Source organism: Coffea eugenioides, chromosome 10 (genome assembly GCF_003713205.1).
Source record: "Coffea eugenioides isolate CCC68of chromosome 10, Ceug_1.0, whole genome shotgun sequence".
Taxonomy (NCBI): Eukaryota; Viridiplantae; Streptophyta; class Magnoliopsida; order Gentianales; family Rubiaceae; genus Coffea; species Coffea eugenioides.
The window spans coordinates 3,075,477-3,097,762 of NC_040044.1; the positions used below are offsets into that span (position 1 = coordinate 3,075,477).

A 22,286-nucleotide genomic window follows, 5' to 3' on the forward strand; every position below is an offset into this window, starting at 1 on the left:
CTTCCAGCTGCCACAAAGCTTTCGAAAGACGCCTCCTTCCCGCTCATAATATGCCGGGAAAAATGAACCCAAAAAAAAAATAAAAATACACACACACGCACACACACACACACACACACTTCTGGATGGAAGGCAAAACTGCCAATATCCTCAAAATATCCGATCTCATCAGCTGCGCTCGGCCGCTCACCGGCGTTTCCTCGCTCACTCCGGGCGGTAATGTTCCTTCTTCAGCGCCCCAACCGCAAGATGAGCCTCCCATGCACTTTAATAAACCCACCTCGCAAAACCCTACAATTAAACTCCTTAAACCCTTGAATCACCCAGCAATTCTCATCGGAGCTGTATCCCTGCCGTTACACTCCAACAAGAATAATGATGATGTTTCCACAATTGAATGTAGCTGCTTACAGTTCACCGATGGCTCTGTCACAATTTGTTGCGACGTCCTTGATTTTCAGCCGCAAATGATAGGTCCAAAGATCCGCATTTGCGCCTGGAATTTTATTCCTTTGAAAGTTGGGTGTAGGTTAAGTGGGTTTTTGGAGATTATTAGATGGGAGTTCGTAGAATATTCTTCAAATTTGACTGAATTTTCATTAGGTTTGGGTACATTTGATTGTAAGGATGATTCAAAGGTTAAATATTCGCTATTTGGTGTACTGGAATCCACAAGTCCTGTATCCGTAGTTCCATGTTCGACAGGTGGTAGTAGTTCTAGATGTGATTCGAGAAATATTTGCGGGTTTCTTGTAAAAGTCTTGGTTTGTGAGTGCAAATTTTGTAGGTCTAGGAAAACCTTATTGGCATTGAGAGATTTAAGTGATGAGAGCTGTAAAAATCATTGCTTTTTGAAATGTTTGATAGTCTATTTCTGTGGGTCTGCTTCATCTTGGCACCCGGTGATGGTGAGATTAATAGGGAATCTTATTTCACTCTCTGGATTGAAGAAGAAGTTGGTTTATATTGGAAAGGATGATTCCGAACTGATGTATGTAACCACCGATAAAGCTTTGTTGCGGCTTCCTGTGATGGCAAAGAAATATATTTTAAAAGAAAAGGCTCAGGTGAGAGGGTTTGGTGAGGTTGGCAGCTATGCTGGAACTGTTACCGGGGTTTACATGCAGGGCATGGTTGTGGAGTTGGACCAAGGAGTGCTTCTTTTGTTAACAGACCACCAGCTGATGGTTCCACATAGTTTGAGAGTTGGTGCCATTGTAAGTGTACTACCATTTTAGCCTTATCAATTTATTCTGCTTTTTCTAGATGTAGACCTGCCTGGAAATGCTAGAAGATCCTGAGGATTTGCTACAACACCTATGCTCATGTCTTTTACTTAGTTGAAGTCCTTCTGTTGATAAATGTATCACTCTGCATAGAAGAATGCGTTGATTCCTAACTTGTATACCTTTGACAGGTATCTGTGAAAAATGTTCATTTTGTGAGCACAAAGTATTCCTGGACAAAGATACTTCTGCTTGGTACCTGCTTCATCACATGCATTTGTGTTGAATCATTTTCTCCAATGGAAACAGGGTTAGCGACACAACTTAAAAAAGGCACTCATAATACTGAACCAATAACGATACCATATTCACCTTTACGATTATTTCCATCTTGCAGTTGCCACAGAAGCTCGCATTCTCAAAACTCTCTCCGGAAATTTGTCGACTCAATGGTGTTTCCAGCAAGACTATGGTAGAAATAGCTTTACTGTAATTTCTTCATTTGCCCATGGATGTGTTTGCCTAAAACGTCTTTGCTCTTTTGCTTCAGGGTACTACTGACTGTCACGTGTTTCCGGAAAAAGTTTGCCGGGATTTTGTCCGAGAAGGAAATATTAGGATCGAAACATGTAAATACTGGGTTGAAATTTCATGGTTTTTGATTGCTTTACATCTAAATACTGCCGGAAAGGCTACTTTCTGTTCTTATGCATGTCATTGAGAAAGCTGACATGAGCAGTTATAAGGTGTTGCCAGGAGGTAGGACTAGCTCAAACATATACCAATTCGCATCTACCTGCATCTGCCTACCAAATGCGGGTAAGATTTCTGCATGTCTTTGTTAGAACATAGATTGTCAATGGTTTTACATGTTTTCACCTCCAATCACTAGTTTCTGTTAGCAGCACGGAGTGTTCTTGGAGTACTGCAGGCATGGTTCGTGTGCTTACCATAAGGAAGAGGATTATAGTCATCTCAAATTAGTAAGTCTAAACTTATAATAGTTCGTTGCTTCTATGTTTCGCTTCTCTTATGTAGTTTTATAGCTTATCATATTTTCATATCCGAGCAAAACGAAACTGACTTTTGGTTTTATACCAATTGCAGGTGGTACCCATTTCTTGTTTATGGAGAGATTTTGAGAACAGATGGATCAAAATGTTGTTGGACTCAGAAGATGAATTTGATATTATCGATAGCAGGAGGGAGAAATACTATCTATCCTGCTGTGGAAAATCTTATGCAAACTTAACAAGGAAAACTTTTCGAAGTCAAGATACTGGTGTAATTTTACTTGGAAATCTAAAGGTCCATTACAACTATTATTTCCTTTTCCTTCTCTGATAACCCCATTATTTGGGTTTAGCTTTAGATAATACAATTATAATTGACGTTAGGGACTTGTTCTTGATCCTAAAGCTTTTAGAAGCAAATAAATTGGAAGCACCTCTAACTTTGATTTGTAGTCTGCGTAATAAAGAATAGTGCATATGGGATGATTCTCTTAGCACAGAACATGAGACCTGCTCCCAGGCACTAAGAGGTGAAAAGATCAAACATAAATAGCATATTCTGTATCTGCTCTACCATGTGTTTCTGTCCCATGAAAAGGACAATCTTACCATGTGGTCTTTTTCAAACTGGAGGTTATTTTTCTTTCATCATCAACCTATCCTTCACCTTTTTCTATAAGTATGCTCTGTTTTCTGAGTTATGTTGGTTCTCATTAAGTCTCACACAAAAGTCAAGGGACAACTTTGCAAATTTTACTTTTCCTAACTAATTCAAGTATATAAAACGTCAACCCCATCAAGGTGAACTGCAAACTTGCCCAGTAATGTCCAACTTTTTGGGATAGGAGGAAAGATAAGTTATAAAATTAGAAAGCTCTGATTCTTATACCCATACATTCTTGAATATTGCAAGATGTTAGTTGTTCATTGTATCTTGTGGCGAAGTTCTTGTCACTTTGATGCTTTGCCTGCTAGATTACTAGCTTTAGGCGTTAACTGCAAAAAAAATATTACTACTTCCTTTCTGTTGCACACGCATTTTCAAGTTTATTTCTTAAGGTCCTTTCTTCCTGTCCCTTTATAAACAATTATCATCTACTGTGAGGTGGAATGCATCCCCATTTTTCTGAACTAGTTGTAGTATTGCAATTCAAATATAATTGAGTAAAGCGTTACCTGGCGCTGATCATAATTTTTTTGAGATAAGTTTTTATTGCGTCAATTGAAATTAATATCTGAGAATACATTGTTTGTATTGCATCTGATTGAAGATTCAGAACTCTTCTGTTGTACTTATGGTGAAATGAAGTTTATACAGGTTTCACCATCATCTGGGGGGTTGCAGCTTGTTGATGCTACTGGAAGCATTGATGTTGTTATACCTGACATTCCATCAAACTGGGATTTGAAAAGAGTTTATGAGGTGATGATGTCTCCAAAATCTTCTTTGGCTTCCTTTTTAGACTTTCGATTCTCTTAAAGGTACTACTAAACTGTTTAAAGAATTTTATCAGCATTGGTGTTATTTGTGACATACCATTCTTTTCAGGTGCAAGACTTCACGATAGTAATGCAAGGGATACCTGATTATCTGGATTGTTCAAAATTACTTGCAAGTGAACCATTGACATGTAGGAATATCTTTGAGAATGCTCCACTAGTGAGAGAGACAAAAATATCACTTTTCCTTTACTATCATTTTGGAGGAAAAACATCAAGTCATTCATCTTTTTCTAGCAAGAAGTCTAAAGAAAGCCTTCAGGAGTTTGAGGGTGGAAATTTTCACCTACTTCTGTTAAAGCACAAATTTCCATTGCTTCATAAGGTATCTGCTGTGATTTAGGCTACAAGTTAACCTTCTAATGCCATTGATTCTGTTTTGTGGACCCCTGAATTCATAAAGTTCTTAGCGTCTAGGAGATCAATTCATTTCAAACAAATCAAGTGCTTTTGCTGAGGTTGCAATTTTGCCCTGGGATTTGGTTTTGCCTGAGAAGAATGATGTTGCACATTTGGGTGTGGTTCCCTTGGATGAATTAAAAAATGTAAAGAAGTATGAGACATATGGACATCTTAAGAGATGTAAAACTGATGCAGTCTCAATTCAGGCCCAGGAATCTGGATTATCAGAGGCTGCAAACTTGACCTGCGGCTGCTTGAATGATTCATATTGCACTGACTTCGGTACCGAGAGAAAACACTGTGATGCCAGTTGTCCACTTAAATTTCCTTGTCTGATCTCTAGTAGAAGTATTAAGTGTCCTTACCAAGGTCTTGTGCATTGCACAGACAAAAAGGAAGTGACAAGTTCCGGGTGCAATCCAGATGGAAGAAGGGTTTTCCTGGAGTTTGATTCTGAAAGTTTGAACATGTATCAGGTTTGTTGCTCTTTTCCTTCTTACCTGGTTATTTGCAATAAGGATGATGAAATCTCTTTTAATAATCATCACATCTATTGTTTGGCAATCTGCAGAGACTGAGAATTGGTGCTTTCTACTTGGTAAAGCACCATCAAAATGATGTGCTCTGTCGTGCAAAGGTTGATGATAAAGCACTTGGTGGTGTAATACTTGTTAGTTCTGAAACATGTCTCTGGCGCCTATCATTCTCTTCTGATGTGGTTGCCAAGAATTCAGATCCGTCACCTATAGTTCAACAGAGTGATTCATGTGTCAGCAATGATGAAATTACGCCTGATACTACTCAAAAATTTCAAATTGCACCCCTTAAGTTTGATGGTGTTAGTCCTGAATCCTATTCAGACATCAATTTATGCATGCCTGCAGATGTCATTAGTTACTTTAAGATTGATGCCAACAATTCTAAAACTAGTCTGATGAAGTCGCCAGCTTCACTTAAAGAAGAAATTGACATTTATAATGTACACAGGACAGCAATTACTGCCTCTGTGCTTTCTCCTGAAACTGCTCATTCTAATCTTCTTTTGCCTGAAGGAAATCTTCTCACTTTTCGTGGACAAATAGTGGCCATTCATGATTCTAGTTGTACTTCTTTTGTGGAACATTTGTGGAATGAAAGTCCTGTCAATGTTCATCAGCCAATACTTTCTCATGGAACCAGTATAATTTGTATTCATGCTCTTGTGGACCATCACATGGTATAGTCCAATTTCATGCCAGTATAATTATCTTTTTTCACAATGTTGAATTACTTTTAGTAGCTCATTTCATTCTACATATTTGACTTGGTAGGCCATGATTTTTGGTGCTCTAGATAAGCACGCTTACCCAACAGGGTTGGGAACAGGAGTCCATGCTACTTTTCACCGAATTCTTGTGCTTGGGTATGCTTTGCTGAGTTTATACATGTTATCCCTCTGTACCTAATGTTCATTTCCTACATTATATATTACATCATTTACATGCACTTTACGGTTTTAACTGTCAACTGCTCCATAATTTGGAAACTATCATTAATGTTCTAATGTATGTTCTTTGTATTTATATGGTCTAGTTTTTGGTCTTTTGATGTAAGTTCCTATAATATGTGTGTGTGTATATATATATATATATATATTATTTTCCCAAAATAGAAAAGACACATTCATCTTACTGTTTTTTTTTCTCCTAGTACTTTTTGATCATCTGCAAAATATGCATTCCAGTTATTTTTTACGACATTTTGGAAATTCATAAATGAAGTGTCATGATCAAATGGTATTTGCAACTTCTGTGGCATGAGAGTTGTTGGAGGATTTATAACCAGCTTTTGTTTAAATTTTTAAAATGGGGAGGGAAGGAGGAAGCGGGAAGTGGGGATGTGGATGGTGAGGATTAAGGCTTATTCTTAAACTGGGTACTAAACTCCTAATCCATGCCCTGTACCAGTTTCCAATAACCTTCTGGATTTTCCAAATTAAAGAAAAAAGGAAAAAAGATTTATTTATTGAAATGCATAGCGAATGACTGCTTGTATGTTGTACAAGAAGCTCCAATGGTGTCACATGACATGCACCATACTTGCAGTTTTTGAGGATTTTTCCCTGTTAATTATGTGGATCACTTTGACAACACCTTTTAATTTGATACATCCTTTTTGCAGCCGACAGAATCATTATATGTTGATTCCTGCATCTTTCATTGAGATTGATTCCGTAAATGTTGTTGACAATGGGTGCAACAATGAGAATGATCCTGTAGCCAACTCTATATTTGCATGCTATGCAACTTCTCCGAGTGTCTTTCCTGCAGCTTTGATCTCTGAAGTAACACATGGCATGGGTATCAAACTGATGCAACTCCATTGCAGGGTAACTGAAGCACAAGCTACTAGAATGTCACACTACATGCTGTTATCTTGCTTGATCATTCCTTGTATCAATTCTACTGGAAATGAGTCTATTTCCTTGATCTTCTGGTTCTCCTTTATGAGATAGCAGTTTTGACAGGTTGTTGGCGTTCATGTCCTCGTTCTGCAGGAGAATAAGAAAGCTAGATATTCAAGCACAAGAGTCCAATCTGGTTCATTGATGGTTGAGATCCCACTTGCTGGTTTTATTCTGGGTATAGAAATTGTCTACACACTCTTATCGGTGTTACTATTAAATTATGATGTTTTTTAGATGAAACGGATTTCGATTGCTTGATATGTAGATCGATTAAAAACCCTGTAATTGCTTTTTGCTGCTAATTCTTGTGTTCTCTGTTTGATGGAGTTCCGTCCATGTGTGCCACTGCAGGAACAGCAAAGTCATCTTAGTAAAGAAAATGATACTTGATTTTCCGTTAGAAGCGTTTTGCACAGCCTCAATAGATCATCTGTGTCAAATGTTAATGCCTTCGGCCTATCTCTGGTTGCGGTAGTTTTACTACTTGCTTGCGAGTCTCTCATCTTTTGCACCATAATTAAACAGGATTTATTAGTTATTGATAAGAAAAACAAAGAACAAGAGAAGCTATTGTTTACTGCATGTGAACTTTCAGTGTTTCATGCCCTGACACTCATCTTCAGTATCATTCATCATTTATTTTTTCTTTCAACTATTACTCATCTTTTGGTATGGTACCCACATAACTGCTGTTTTTTCCCTCCTCCTTTTGTCCTTGTGTGGGGAGATATCTGCAATTACCCTTTTTCTAAAATCTCATGCAGATGATGGATCATCCTGCTGTTGTTGCTGGGCTAACTATGATAGAGCTGCAAATATGCTTGGACTGCCTACTCAATTTATTTCAACTGAAGCTTGTGCACGAACTTCACAGAGATTGAAGATTCCTGTAAGAAGGAGAACCAATAACTCCAGTTTTGACCATTTGAACAGAATTATCAGGCAGCACAAAAGAGTTGTGGTAAGAAATTGTGGATCTATGTTTGATTCTTCATGTCTGGATCTTACATTTTCTGTGGACGGTGATGAAGTTATCGGCAGCTCTGATGAAAACCTCCTCCGATGCTTGGTTATGAGTGCCTGCTTCAGTAGGTTATGGGTAAGTTGAGAAGTCTACAACACGGGATCCTTCATGTCATTGGCCTAAAGTGTAATGTTTTCTTACAAGCTACTTCTTGTGTCCTACAGACTGTTGTTGGTAGTCTCATGGATTCAACTGCTATAAACCGGCTAGAAAAGCAATTAAGTGGATTGGAGATGACACTGTTTCCACTGCCAAATATATGGGCCAGCGGTGGTGTTTATCGCAGTGATCCTCTTGCTCAATCAAGGATGATCCTACAAGCACTCGTCAAAAATTAGCTGATGTTGGCTATTGGAGTGTACCTCACTGTAAATTACAGTTGGTGAATTTTCTCTGTTGTGTCTTATACAAGCATATACTTTTGCATGCCAGTGCCAGATGTGAAGTGATTGTAGGCTTTGTTAGCTGAGCATTTTAAAGGGCCTGTGCTGTGCAGCAAGGACCTTGTTTTTACTCTTGATGTATTCAAGCGTGAAGAACCAATCAAATGCAACGGCTATTGCTTTGTTTCGAATATTGAGCTTCCCTCGTTCGAATATGGGATGCTCTTTTATACTGTTTTTCTTCCCATTATTCACCATTTTCCTCCCAGAGCAGCGAGCTTCATAGACCGTCATTGGTTTGCCTACCCACCAGGGAGACCTGGAGCGGAAATTCCTTTCCCAACCATCAAGCGAGCATGCGAAATGCTCATGCATGGTATTGGACTAATCTAGATTGCCACACATTAGGCTGTCAAAAACTGCATGCTGAATTTCAATACTCAACAAGTTGAGTAAAAAAAAAAAAAAAAAAAAGTTTCTTTTCTTCTACAAGTCTGATAAGTTGCAATGAACCTCAGAGCTCTAATTTTGATTTATACATCAACAAGTAGGTACTTAATTTTCAAGTTTAAGAGCTGACACTGCAAACATTAAAACTGAACTGTGTACTGTTTCTTTTCCCTGGTTCCTTCTTGATGAAAGTTTAGAAAACCAACCAAGGGTTTAACATTTTGTTTTTCATTATGTACACAATAATAAGACCTTTACAAATTCAAACGTAACTTAGCTGTAAAAGAGTGGCCAGCAAAAGACTAGAAACAACCATAACATAGCAGGTGAAAGGTTACAAGCAGTTCAACTTGCAAGACCACTCCTACTTTTTGAGGCTTTTACAAGATCAAAGAACATAATCCAAATAGGATCCACAAGGCAAAGTTGGAAGTTCACTTTTCCAAATTTCTCTATTTCCCTTGGTCTAATCAAACATACAGTCAATTACTTTCTTGGACGTTTCATTTTGAGAAGATGAGAAACTCCTGCCACCACATGCAGCCGACTGCTTGGGACACCTGTTTTTGCAAGTGCCCTCCCATCTTTATCCAGTAGGACAAAGCAAGGCACATACTTTATGTCATAATAGAGGAGCTGCAGGAAAAAGATACCAACATCTTAATTAAGACCATTCGAAAAAATGCTGACATGAGAACAAACGCATGAAAGCTCAAGTGATTAAGAGGAAAATCAGACTTTTTTTGGCTTGATCAAGTTAAAGATCTGATGCAACTAAGGTAAACAAAAATTGCACAGAGAAATTCCCCAATCAAATGCATCATAAATGCCCCAAAAAGGTGAGGTCACTACATTGTCATTTTGCTCTTTTAGCTCAAGAAACAACGAAAAGCTTCCATTAAATTGCGAACAAAAATGGAAATTAACAAACAAAAATCTCCTCTTCAAGTTGTTACATACACGTTAAACTCTTCTTGACCCAGCAATTCACGAAAAATAAAATCATGATAACAAGGATGGGGTTGTGACTTGTGAGTACCTCAGGTAACCATTTATCATTCTCTGCATCAGCCATCACAATGTTAAGCCAATCAGAGTTCCTATTCTCGACTTCCCGGACAAAATTAAGTAAAGAACTGCAAAGCCTGCATTTGGGCGAGTAGAATTCGATGACAGTTGCCTCCTTTCCAGCAGCCAGGGCAGCTGCTAGCGCTCTCTGCTCAGCCTCCCCTTGCTCTTGCCACGTCAAAATCTTCTTCTTTCTAATACCCTTTTCTTTGATTCCAGCCTGTAACTGGACTGGGATCTTAAGCAACTGATTTGGAGATTGTGATATGTTGTTGACGAAATCAAATGCCATGAAGCCAAGGTTATGAAAAGATTTAAATAGCCAAGGGGTATCGAACTGGCAGCCAGTGGAACTTTTCGGGCTCTGATGAGAGGTTATATCCCCTGGCCAGTTCCAGCAAAATATATGGTGCTTGGGATTAGAACCCATCTTTATTCTTCAAAATGCAATCTTTTACGCTCTAACAGCCTCATCAATAAGTCCCCGAAACATATTCCAACTATCCTATAAAGATAATACAATACAACAACGGAGAACAAAGGATCAAGATTTGAAAAGAACCAGCTATAAGATACCACATAGAACCAAATCAAGTCCGCCAAAAAAACAAGAAACCAATAAAAAAAAAAAAGGAAACTTGCATTCAAGATTCAATTGTCCCCCCACCCCAAAAAAATAAATAAATAAAAAATACCCCGAATGAATTTACAGGGTAAAGGTGGTACAAGACTCACAACAGAAATTGCTGCCTTTTTTACAACCCACCCTACCTTAAAACAAAAAATTTACAAAAACAAGTTCACAGTTTTTTACAGTAACAATTACTGTCAACTGGCAAAGAGAGCTTTCGAGCTCCTCCAACTGTTCAAGAGATCACCAGGAAAACTAACAAATTCTAGGAAATCGTAATAGTTTTCGATTAAGCATGTAGAAAGAACATTCGAATGAATTGTTTTACCAAAAAGAAAATATACTACAAATTACCTCCCACAATCTGAGATAGGGCTGTAGGAATTAGGATGGTGTGGGGGTGGAGGACCGAACTGAGTTTGGGCGGCAATGGCTAACTAGAGAATGAATGGCGACTCGAATTGGTCTCTATAGTTTCTTTTTGGGATAATTTCAGACACCTCCCTGAGGTTTCTGACACTTTCACTGACATCCCTTGAAATTCTCAAAATTTCACTGACCTTCTTTGATAGAAAATTGGGCCCCTTTTCTGACATTGAACGGGTCAAAATTACAAATATATCCTATGAAGTTGGGGTTTATTACTACCGTTTAGTTGGAGAAAAAGGCATCTAAAGTGGTTAATTAAGCTTAACAACAATAACACAAACTTGATTCCTGATACATGAATTAAAGCTGGATTAGGGAGTAAGGCACCAATTGAGCTACAACATTGGCGCCATTTTTGTGCCTGCTGTGATTTGACAAGAAGATAACATATCACTTATATGTGATCTTATTCGATATTCTGGATATAGGAAAAGAAATAGAGGAAATAACAAGAACAAAAATGGAAAGGAAATTGTGATTCAAACTAGTGGTCCTGATATGCATTGTAGCAGCAGCAGCAAAGTGAAGAATTAATTGTTGTTTTAAAATAATTGCAAACACAGCAGTAAAGGTACAAAATTATTTGTTCCTTTAACTTTCCTTTACTAGTGCTACTCCTTTAACTTTCCTTGATTAGTGTTGCTCGATTCCACCTCTGTCTTTTGTCTAAATCTTGATAGGCAACATTCATTTTGTTTGTTAATTGGATTTTTAAGTTAATCATTAACACTTAACTCAAGTCATTGCATATTATGTGTGAGATTGCTGTGAAATCTTGTGCTACATGTATGCTGTGAAGATTAGTAGATCATAATTAGTAGCATGCTGCTGAGTTACATAACCAATGTTTGTAGTTTCTAGATGATGTTTTCTCAAACTAGCTTTGGTTGTGATCATCATCATAGTTGAATGCTGAGATTGTAGGATGGGAAATCTTGCTGCTGCCTATGACATTATGGTTCACTGTAATGGGAACAAAATCAAGATTCCAAATGTGGATTCAACTGGCTATATGTACATCTCCTTGCTACTTGACGTGACTAAGAAGGCATTGAGTAAAATGCCTGGCAATGTTAATATGTTTATGTAGATGAGATGTGAAGTTTCTGAAAAAAATTACATGATGGATGTTAATGATAATGATTCAGTTACTGAGATGCTCAAAATACATAAATCTAAATTAGTAATTAACATACATGTGTCTGATATGAAAATTATTCTAGTTGATGAAGAGAATACCTCAGTGAATGTGAGAGAAATGAACAAAGAAGATAATTTAGGCATTGAACAAATTCCTAGCAACGCAGTAATTATAGACATTGGATAGTCGGATGATAACTATGGTGACTCTAGCTCTGATTCTTCATGGAAACACAACCTACATAGTGACACTGATGAGGAAGTAGTTGATGATAGGGCAGTAGATGCATATAGTGAGGACAGTGACACTAATTTTTCTGATTTTGAGGACAATGAGGCTCTTGTTGTGGTTCCTAATACTGAATCTGAGGAAGAAAATGATCCTATAAAACAAGTAATGAGACACAAAATATGGATTTACAATAGTAAAGATGAGATAGACTTTCAAAAGGGTCAATTATTCACCAATGTGAATGCCTTCAGAGTTGCATTGAAAGACTATATCATTCAAAAAGGCTTTCCTATTTTAAGATTAAAGAATGAGAAGAGTCGAGTCACTGCTGTCTGTGATGTTGAGGGATGCCAATGGAGAATTCATACTTCACCAGTGGCTGATTCAGTCACTTTTCAGATTAAAAGCTATCAGCCAGAACACATTTGTGTTATGGACAAACAATGTGCTGAGGCCACATCTGACTGGATGGCTAAGAAGTTGGTTTCTGTCATAAGGGATCATCCTAATATGACCAGTAAAGAGGTAGAGGCAGAGTTGCTTAAGTATGGTGTGAGACCTAGTAAAATGCAAATTTTTAGAGCTAAAAACAAAGCACTAGCTGAGATAGAAGGCACACATTCTGAATCATATACAAAATTGCCAGATATGCTGAGCTGATAAGAAAGCATAATCCCAATAGCATATGCAAAATATATTATGATAGACCAAATCTCTTAATTGAGCCTGCCTTCCTAAGAATCTTTGTTAGTTTCAGAGCACAAAAGTTAGAATTTCTGGAAGGGTGCAGGCCTTTTGTGGGGTTTGATGGTTGTTTCTTGAAGGGTCCGTTTGGTGGTGTATTGCTTACAGCAGTTGCATTGGATGCAAATAACAGCATATTTCCTTTACCCTTTGCTGTAGCTGAATGTGAGAGCAAGGATACTTGGAGGTGGTTCTTCTACTATTTTTTTGAGTTTTTTGGACCATTTGATCACAGTAAACCTTTAACATTCATGAGTGATAGGCAAAAGGTAAAATTTCTGTCCATTTCTTTTCATGTTTAATCTGAAAATGGTTGCTGAGTCATTTTATTTTGGTTACATGGATTGAATCTTGCATATGAGGAGATGATTCCTGAGGCAGTTAAAAGGCATTGCTGCAGGCATATATACAGCAACTTTAAGAGTCAATTTTCAGGTATCTTAATTAGCAGTTTCTTTTGGAAGGCAGCGCAAAGCTATGATGCAATAGGACATAATGATGCAATGGTTAGCATTAAAGACATTAACATAAATGCTTGAAAATATTTGGATAAAATTTCAAAAAGTACCTAGTGTAGACATGTATTCTCAACTGAGTTGAAATGTGACCATGTGACAAATAATTTTACTGAGTCTTTTAATGCTTGGATTGGTGAACTAAGAGGAAAACCAATACTGACTTTGGTTGATGGTTTAAGAAGAAAGTTCATGAAAAAAATGCATAAAAGGTACCAGAAATGCTGCACCTTGACTGATCACATTACTCCCAGAATTGTTGAGAAACTGAAAGAAATTGGCCAAATATCAAGAAAATGTGAGATGCATATGGCTAGTGAGGATACATTTGAAGTTGGTGATATGGACAGAACTTGCATAGTCAACTTGAGGCAAAAAATCTGTGACTGTGGTGTTTTTCAAATTTCTGGAATTCTATGCAAACATGCAACATTAGGAGTTATATATAGGAGAGAAAAACTAGAGAACTACTATGAAGTTTGGTTCACTAAAGACATGTATTTAAAAACATACTCGCACATAATTCATCCCATTCCTGATGTGAAGAGATGGCCTTCTATGCCTGAAGTGCTACCAACAACTGTCTTGCCACCACCTCTGAGAAGAGCTCCTGGTAGACCAAGAGTAAATAGAAGAAAGGAAGCTGATCAAACTGCTTGCACAGCACAGGCAAAGAGGTTAAGCACTCTTAAGTGTGAAAATTGTGGAGTTTTTGGTCACAATAAGAAAACTTGCAAAGGAGCACTTGTACAGAAAAGCTCTAGCAGCACTACTCCTACTGAACAGGTATACATTGCCTAAAATATGATATTATCCTTGTCTGCTAACTATTACTTATAGGTATATTGAATTTGGTATCACAGATGGCAATTACAAGAGGTAGACCTGGTAGAGGAAAGGCTAATACAGGCCTGTCAGGAGCAGTTCTCTGGGTAAAGTACAGTTATCATAATCATTCCTGAGTTATCTGAGTAGTTTATCTACTGCAAATCTCATTGCAGTTTACATCTCATGTTTTAGGATCATGCACATGAAAATGTACCTGTTGTGCACTCCAGTCAATGGAGCAATCCAAGCCCTCCAAGTCAAAATGGTGCCGCACATATTCAAATAAATGTGCAAATTACTGCAACTACTCATGCTAATAGAAATATATGATCCTAATCTGCTATCCCAAATTTCTGTCAATAACATAATTGGTAGCTGCTGTTTCCTAATTTTGATGTAGTTTATGTCTCAAATATAATAGAGAGGAAGGCGTTTTGGACACAATCCTGCAACTTCTGCAACAAGAGTTGGTGGTAGAACAAAAAACTTCAACTCTGCTCTAACTAATCCAGTTGTTCCAGTTCCACCTACCACTACATCTCAAAATGCTACATCTATTAGTATAAATGCATCTTCAAATCAGCACACCAAAAGCATCAGTAGTACCAGTAGTTTCAGTATGTTGTTTTGATAAGATGGTGTTGAATTCCAGTTGTTAGTTATGTCTATTTGAATCTCTTTTGTTAATGCTTTTGTTAATGCCTTCTTACAGTGATTAAGAGAACTGTGGAATTGCAATCCTCACCATCTGCATATAGTGTTTTGATGCAAATGGTGTTTTGTACCGTTGGATTGCAGTGATGCACATGTGATGTTGTATAACTAATATGCAACTGGCATTTTAGCTAATGTAATATCCTGCATTGATCTTTAATCTGTCTTTTTGTTAACTTTTCACACAGAATTGTTTGCAAACTTGGCATAGTGGATGACAAATAAGAAATAATGTAACTATTCATTGCTTCGGTCTGAAGTCTAAAAAGCTGCATACACAGTTTCACATTGCTGCTTAAAAGAATTTCAAGTAACTTAGCCTTCTGGTATGAATCTCCTATCACCAGAAAAGGCATCATATTACTTGGTACAGTATTGCAGCACAGTTGCTGAGTTCATCGAATTGATTTTACAATTTGAATAAAAATAAATATAGCTAATAGGGTGAGTTTTATGATGATCAGTACATTCCCTAAGGCTCCTGGTATCAAAAATTGCTTTAGCTGTTGCATTGGCCCTGCAACTTGCCTAACTGGAATGCCATCTCCATTTCGGGCATTAACTTGTCCTCTTTCTGCATTCAAGTTGTTTCTTTTACTATTTACTTCTTCTTCTTCACCGTTATACCATTCAAAGTACCCGCACTTTGCACAATAGAAATACAACTTGTCTGGATTCCTTTTACTCTCTGATATCATTACGGTTGCCTTGCGATTACAACAGCAAAACCTATTTTTAATGGAGAAAGATGTGGATGAATTCCATGATTCTCCCCTATGGCTTGAAGAGGCTATCGTTGCAGCTAAAACTTTTAACTCAGAGCTCTAATTGCAGCACAGCAAATTCACTTTGTTATCACTCCAAATCAGCAGCAAAGAATGATAATAGCTTGAAACCTCAGAGGTAGTTAAGTTGCTTTGCTTTATATGCTATTGAAACTGAATGTGCAAAAATCTTGCCGTTGCAATTTGCAGCTAGTCATTGCAAAATCTGCCAAATAACTGTTGCATGGCACATTTGGTGATGTAAATTTTTTGTATTGCACTTACACCCCCTCAACTTTAGTAATCAGTCCAAATCATTTATTTTTCTTTATTCTTCTTTCAATCTTCTACTAATACAAGGAGCAAAAGGGTAGCCATGGAAAAAAAATACCTTCTCACACATGAAAATAATATTGTAATAATATGATTTGGACTGAATTGTTACCAAAAACTCAAAAGCAAGGGAGGTTAGTGAAATTTTGGGAACCTCGGGAGATGTCAGTGAAAGTGTCAGAAACCTCAGGGGAGGTTTCTGAAATTATCCCTTTTTTTATTGCAACTATGATACTAGTCTTGATAAGGAAAAATGGGTAGTTTCTGTCAAATGATAAAAGCCTAAGTCCAACCATTTCAGGTATAGGCTGAGAAAATGGGATTTGGGCTAATTTACCAATTTTGCTCACGGACCGCACTTGGTCGAGATCCTTGAAACTTTTCTGCTCCATCTTTTTTCTTTTTTTTTTCTCCAAACATAGTAAAAAGAATTTTAAACAGAACAAATACTACATCCTAGTCATTTGTTTTTTTTTTTTTTTTTGTCCAAAGCAAGGATAGAGTTATTGAAAGCCTACTGTAGACACCAAATTTTTGTCAATTTTTAATATTTTTTCAAAATTTTTCTATTTAATGAGTTATTTATTTTCTTGCATTTTAATTTACATTTTTCTCATTTTTGCAGGTTTGTTTTAGGAAAAGAAGAAAAATTAAAAAAAACAACAAACAAACAAAACAAAACAAAAGAAGGAAAATTAAGAAAATAAAAAAAAATCATTCTAATCATTTTGTTTCATCAGAACCACTATTAACCCATTTTTACACTCCATCTTCATTAACATTTCTTCCCATTTTGGTAAAAAATTCATCATTGATAGCCCATGCATACTTCTTGTCTTTGGAAAAAAAATCATCATTTGGCCCAACTTAACACTCCTAGTCAAGACATCACTCGGCTCTCCCTATCACAGAAGAGAAGCAAAAAAAAAAGAAACAAAAAGCACTCCCCAACTCTCTCCCTCTCTCGGACTGGGCAGAAGAAAGAAAACAGAACAAAAAAGAAAGAAAGCTCCCTCACTCTCGGCTCTCTCCCTCACAGAGCAACAAAAAAAAAACACACAGAAAAAAAGGGAGGCTCTCGACCCTCTCTCTTGGATGGACCGAAAAGAAGAAGAAAAAAAAAAGGAGAGAAAGACTCCACCATTTTGGCTACAAGTCTCTCTCGGCTCTACCCCAGGGGACTGGACAGACAAGCAAAAACAAGACCAACACTCCAATTTTTCCTCCAGAAAAAAAATCCCTCTCGGCTCACTTGGGCAGAGGAGAGAAACACACAAAAAAAAGAAGCAAGGCATCAGAAAAAATTCAGCCAAGGCAATTCCATTTTCATTGAGGTATTTTTCAGTTTTTTTTTAAGCATATTAGATACATTTTGGTTTTAATTTATCTTGCTTTTGCTGGTTTTTATTGTTGATGTTGTATTGCTGAAATTTGGGAAATAGCATGAACTAGATTGAGGAAAAGGAAATGTTTTTTATGCATGCATGTTAATCGTTTGAAAAAATACCAAAATGAAAAGAAAGAATCTTAGGGGACTGTTTTGATTTATTTTAGTCCTTTTATGTTGTTTTCTTGTCAAAAATAAAATTATATTTGTATTGTAGGAGTTGTAAGGAGGGTTTTGGCATAATTTTTATGATTTTTGGTGAAGATGTGAGGGTTTTAAAAAATAAAAACTGAACTGATTTCTTGGCATTTTGGTCACTTTTGGGTCATTTTCTGTAAAAACTAAGTCCAAAAATGGAACCTACGCGAAAAATGGAGTGGGGAAGTGCATTTTGAGAAATTTTGGCGACTGAATAAGTCGCCGGCGACCGCCGCCGGAGGCGGTGGCGCCACCGGCGGCCACCATGGCCGCCAACTGAAGTAAGCTTCGGATGGCCAGAGGAGGAGAAGAAACGAAGGAAGAAGAAAGAAAGAAAAGAAAGAGAAGAAGAAAAAGAGAAGAAAGGAAAGAAAAGAAAGAAAAAGGGTTGGGCTAATTTTTATTAATTTTGGTGGGCTTGTTTCTGATTTTCGAATGGGCTAGAAGGTCAGAGCCCATGTATTTTTGGTTGGGTTTGAGTGATAGAAGACGGGCTGGCCTGTGTGTTTTGGCTTGGACTTTCGGCTGGGCTTAGGTAGCATCCGGCCCAAATAAATAAAAATGATGGCCCGATGGCCTTTTTCTTCCATATCAGAAACCGAAATTTGCACTTTAATCTCTGATCTTTGGAGTAGTTTCACTGTGGCCCATAACATTTTAAATTCCTTTCAACTCGGTCCTTAAATTAATTTCACTTTGGTCCCTGAATTTTATCTTTTATTTAATTTTGACTCTTAACTTTGGAAAAATATGATTTTTGTCCTCAAAAGTTTTTCAATTTTTGCAATTCAGTCCCTGATGAATTTTGACTCTCTTTATTATGATTGCTTCTTTTCTTTAATAGCTAATTATGTTACTTTTGAACATATTCAACTTGTAATTTTTAGATGTTTTAAATTTCTTTATGTTTGACATATTAGCGTGAGCTTAGTACTTTTATTATTATTGTTTTTTCAATTAAATTGGTGCCATGATTCTTTTGTTCATTGTGAGTATAAATAGGACAATTTGACTCCATTTAGTCACCACTTCAAACGGGAGGTACCCCTATTTTTATTATTTCAATGTCAATTACGTGCTCTTATGTGCTCTTATGTGTTCCTATGTGTTTATATTTTTATATGCTTTATTTATTTGATTTAAATATTCATTCAAATTTTCTTATATATGTTTTAGTTAATTTTTACAATGATTCAAGAGGCATTTAAATACCTCAAAAATGTAATAGATAGGATAATTAGATTTGTTTTATTATATTTTTCCCTTCTAGATTGTAGTTAGGCGCTCCCCGATGTAATAGATAGGTTACGTGTTTATGTGGCTTATGTGTTATGTGTTTTATCCGCTTTTCTTAGGATTTTGGCATCTAGATATTATGTTTACGTGTTATATGCTACGTGCTCTTATGTGTTTATTTGTTTTAATTTATGTTTTATTTGTTTCACTATGAATTGTTAATGCATGACGTCACCACACTAGTCCAACGCTAATTGTGGCTTCTCCCTCCGTTTACTTGCTAGTCCAATGCTAGTAAGGATTTTTAGAGATGGGCTAGTCCAACGCTAGACCCTTTTAGGTCGTCTTGCGCTAGATTCATCTTTGTGTGCTATTCACTACATTTTCATGCATATTTTCATTTTTAGGATCTTTTCTCATTTGTATGATATTCCCTATTATATTATCTCCTACCCTCTATAGGTGCTAATCATGTCATTTAGAATTGCATTTCATTTAAATTAGTTCATTTGCTTGTTCATATTAGGAGAATTATTTTTCAAACATGGGAAATGGGTGATTATAACTTTTTAGTTTAAATACCCTATTAATCCATGTATAAGAAAATCATGTCACGAGTTTTTACCTCCCGTACCCTTTATGTTGCATTCCCTTTTTCTTTGATCACTTATATATGTACATAATTTAATTTCTTTTCTTTTATTTTAATTTCATCATTCGCATACTCGTGACACTTTCAAGGAATCATTTTGGCCTTCGCAATTAATGCGATTGGTTCAATTAAACCCTTGAATGAACATTGTGTCCCTTTCGATATTTTTATAAATTTAGATTTGCATCCATGTAGGAAACATCCAAACGTGATAAAATTAAGGGTTAGATTAGGAAAATTTTGACTAAACCTCGCAACTAGCTTAGACTAGGTTGAAAGGGTGCCTTAGGTTTGAGTCAATTAAACCTTTGCCTTCCCTTTCTTCAACCGTGACTCCCGAACCTATTTTCTCTTGTTTTCAAAGACCTGGAGTTGTCAAAAAGGGTTTTGATTTATTTTATTTTTGTCAAAAAATATTTTTTGGGTGACTTGGTACACCAAAACTCCATACCAAGTGGCGACTCCTATTTTTTCTTAAAAACCCTTTTAGACTAAATTTTGGACCCAAATTATCGCATTCTTTTTAAGTCCCATTCTAGGTCCCCCTGTCACTTATTTTTAAATAAGATCACATCTTTTATAAATCACCTTTATATTTATTTTCCATCGCGAAAAATGGGGCGCGACAACTTGGCGACTCCACTGGGGACGTAAGAGAGTCCAAGCACTTGGTTTAGTCGTCTTTTCTCTTTTTAACCCTTATATTTATCATATTTGGATGTTTTAGGTTGCATTTTTCTCTTTTAGGATATTTTGCATTTCACCCTCGTATTCGTTTATCGTTCCTCGTATATGTGATGAATGATTTATTTATTTATTTTTGTTTATTTACTTATATGTATCGCGCTTTGCATTTGGGGGTGGGGAATATTACCCTAGAGCCTCGCATTGGTTCTCGATCCCTCCCCTCCAAACCGAGCACTGGCATACGTGCATACGTTTTTTTTTAATCCCTTATTTATTTTTCTTTTAGTGGCTTGTCACGCCACTCTTCCCTGTTAGGATTAGGCGACCCACTTGGACGTGTGATCGCGACACGACGTGTGCGTAGCATGATCCGAGGGGTCACTCAATCTTCCATTTCAAGCTTTGGGTTGATAGCCTTTAGCTTTTAGTTGAAGATTGAGGATTTTTGATAGATTCACTTGGACATGTGGCCATGGCACGACGTGCGCGTAGCAATGTCTAGGGAATCGCTCGAGCCACCGACAAAGAACCTTGGGGTTGATGACCTTTGGTTTCCAAGTCTGAAGGCTCGGGGACTTAAAACCTATTGAGTCTAGATGCATTAGTAAGCCAATATCTCATGCATCCATGATAGTTTACATAGGGTAGAGTCTGCCTTACCCTATTAGGGACACTATTCACGAGGGGAGGGATCCAATCCCTCTTTTTCTTTTTATTGTTTTATCTCTGTGTATTATTTTGCTACAATGTGTTATGTGAATTTATCTGATTGAACTAACTTTTCTTAGTTTTTGTCTCCACTGCATTCACAAACCTTAGAAATAAGAGTCCTGACGTGGTATTCGTTAAGGCAGACCACCCTTTGTAAATAGCACGTTTAAATTTTAGTTTATCGCATTAATACTATGCATGTCATTCTAGGCTTACCCCGGCATTTAAATGGGGCACTTTTAGATCATATGTCAAGTATTTCATTGCATATTTAACCGCTTTAATAAACTGGCATCATACATCAACTTTAGAGGGAATGCCGCATAGGGGATCCCGCGTTAGGAATAAGCCACCTTTTGTCTCGGATATATAATCCAATGAGACTTGCACGTTTATATTTTTTGTACCATCCAAAGTGGTAGTGCACAAGGTAAGGTAGGATTCGATCCCTTTCGTGTGACGGCATTGAGAATGATGGAACAGTTTTTACGCATTAGAATATGAGCCTTTAATAATCACTTTTTGGCCATTTTATCAGAATTGGTAAAAATCCCTTGCGTAAAGGACATTAAATTGAAAAAATTCACAAAATTTCACATTGTTGAGACGATAAATATAATTGAGGCCAAATCTTGATTTTAGAATGCTCATAGACTAATGAATCACAATGAATTTTTTGAAACTACCAATGGGCAGACAATTCCATCGATTTTGATAAATCATCAATTTCATTCATTCCATTTTTTACATCTAAGATGATTGAATCGATTTTTTCATAGATCATTCGATCCTTACAATTTTGCTCATTTTTAATTTCATTTTCATTCAATTTCATTTTAGATAAATCATCAATTTCATTCTGTTCATTTGGTCAGTGATCCAGTCGATTTTTGAATAAACTGTCAATTCTATCCAATCCATATGATCAATTTATACATTTCTAGGACAATACAATCAATTTTGAGTTAATCATCAATTTCATTCAATTCATTATTCTTTTAATCAATTTTATTTATTTATTTTTTATTTTTGAATAAATTTTCAATTTCATCCAATCCATTGGATCAGTTTTATTCACTTTCAGGATAATCCAGTCAATTTTTGAACTAACCATCAATTTCATTCGATTCATTAAACCTATTTATTCTCTTTTAAAGTTTCGATCTATAGTTCACCGAAGAAATTAGTCGAGACATTTCAATCCTTTCAAAAGTAAGTTTTATACACTAAATTGATTTTGATATCATTTTATGTGTCAATCAAAGCAGTCAATTCATTCGGACTTTGTCCTCATTTTGTTAGGACAAATTGTCTCTTGTCACTCCAATTATCCAGTCTTTTCAAAATTGTCTTTTCATTGAATCTCAATAAGTCGATCGGATCCATCAGGTATTGTATGGTGCCTATCCCAGAGGATTGCATTTTTCATACTAGGCCAACCCTTGGCATAAAAGGGTTCCCCCATAGGACATGCATACCGATTTTGCAGTTTTGCTTACTAACTCTGGGTATTTTGCTTTTATTTTTTCCCCCTCCCCTGCATTTATAAAAGTTGTTTTAACAAGGTAAAAAA

The 22,286-nt window shown here is 36.6% G+C and overlaps 2 protein-coding genes across 2 annotated transcripts; one reads left to right on the top strand and one right to left on the bottom strand.

Annotated features, from left to right (window-relative positions):
- Positions 1-166: 166 nt before the first annotated feature.
- Positions 167-8,181, top strand: LOC113748817 (CST complex subunit CTC1-like). Its single transcript, XM_027292386.1, has 16 exons — positions 167-1,217; positions 1,418-1,536; positions 1,624-1,698; positions 1,777-1,855; positions 1,983-2,045; positions 2,132-2,209; positions 2,334-2,534; positions 3,558-3,662; positions 3,789-4,064; positions 4,150-4,617; positions 4,713-5,357; positions 5,452-5,543; positions 6,302-6,509; positions 6,648-6,762; positions 7,352-7,686; positions 7,776-8,181. Exons 1-16 carry the CDS (start codon positions 261-263, stop codon positions 7,947-7,949), a joined length of 3,990 nt encoding a protein of 1,329 aa, XP_027148187.1. The 5' UTR covers positions 167-260; the 3' UTR covers positions 7,950-8,181.
- Positions 8,182-8,584: 403 nt separating this feature from the next.
- On the bottom strand, positions 8,585-10,572 carry LOC113749433. Its single transcript, XM_027293176.1, has 3 exons — positions 10,498-10,572; positions 9,484-10,017; positions 8,585-9,080 (listed from the first exon to the last, which is right to left on the bottom strand). Exons 2-3 carry the CDS (start codon positions 9,940-9,942, stop codon positions 8,931-8,933), a joined length of 609 nt encoding a protein of 202 aa, XP_027148977.1. The 5' UTR covers positions 9,943-10,017; positions 10,498-10,572; the 3' UTR covers positions 8,585-8,930.
- Between the last annotated feature and the right edge of the window lie 11,714 nt (positions 10,573-22,286).

What these genes read in the sequence shown, in the direction of transcription:
- LOC113748817 (XM_027292386.1), top strand. Translation starts at nt 261, where the DNA reads ATGCACTTTAATAAACCCACCTCGCAAAACCCTACAATTAAACTCCTT. An exon ending in GTTTGAGAGTTGGTGCCATT is followed by an intron (nt 1,218 to 1,417) that starts GTAAGTGTACTA and finishes TACCTTTGACAG; the next exon opens with GTATCTGTGAAAAATGTTCA. An exon ending in ATTTGAAAAGAGTTTATGAG is followed by an intron (nt 3,663 to 3,788) that starts GTGATGATGTCT and finishes CATTCTTTTCAG; the next exon opens with GTGCAAGACTTCACGATAGT.
- LOC113749433 (XM_027293176.1), bottom strand. Translation starts at nt 9,942, where the DNA reads ATGGGTTCTAATCCCAAGCACCATATATTTTGCTGGAACTGGCCAGGG. An exon ending in ATGATAAATGGTTACCTGAG is followed by an intron (nt 9,081 to 9,483) that starts GTACTCACAAGT and finishes TTTTTCCTGCAG; the next exon opens with CTCCTCTATTATGACATAAA.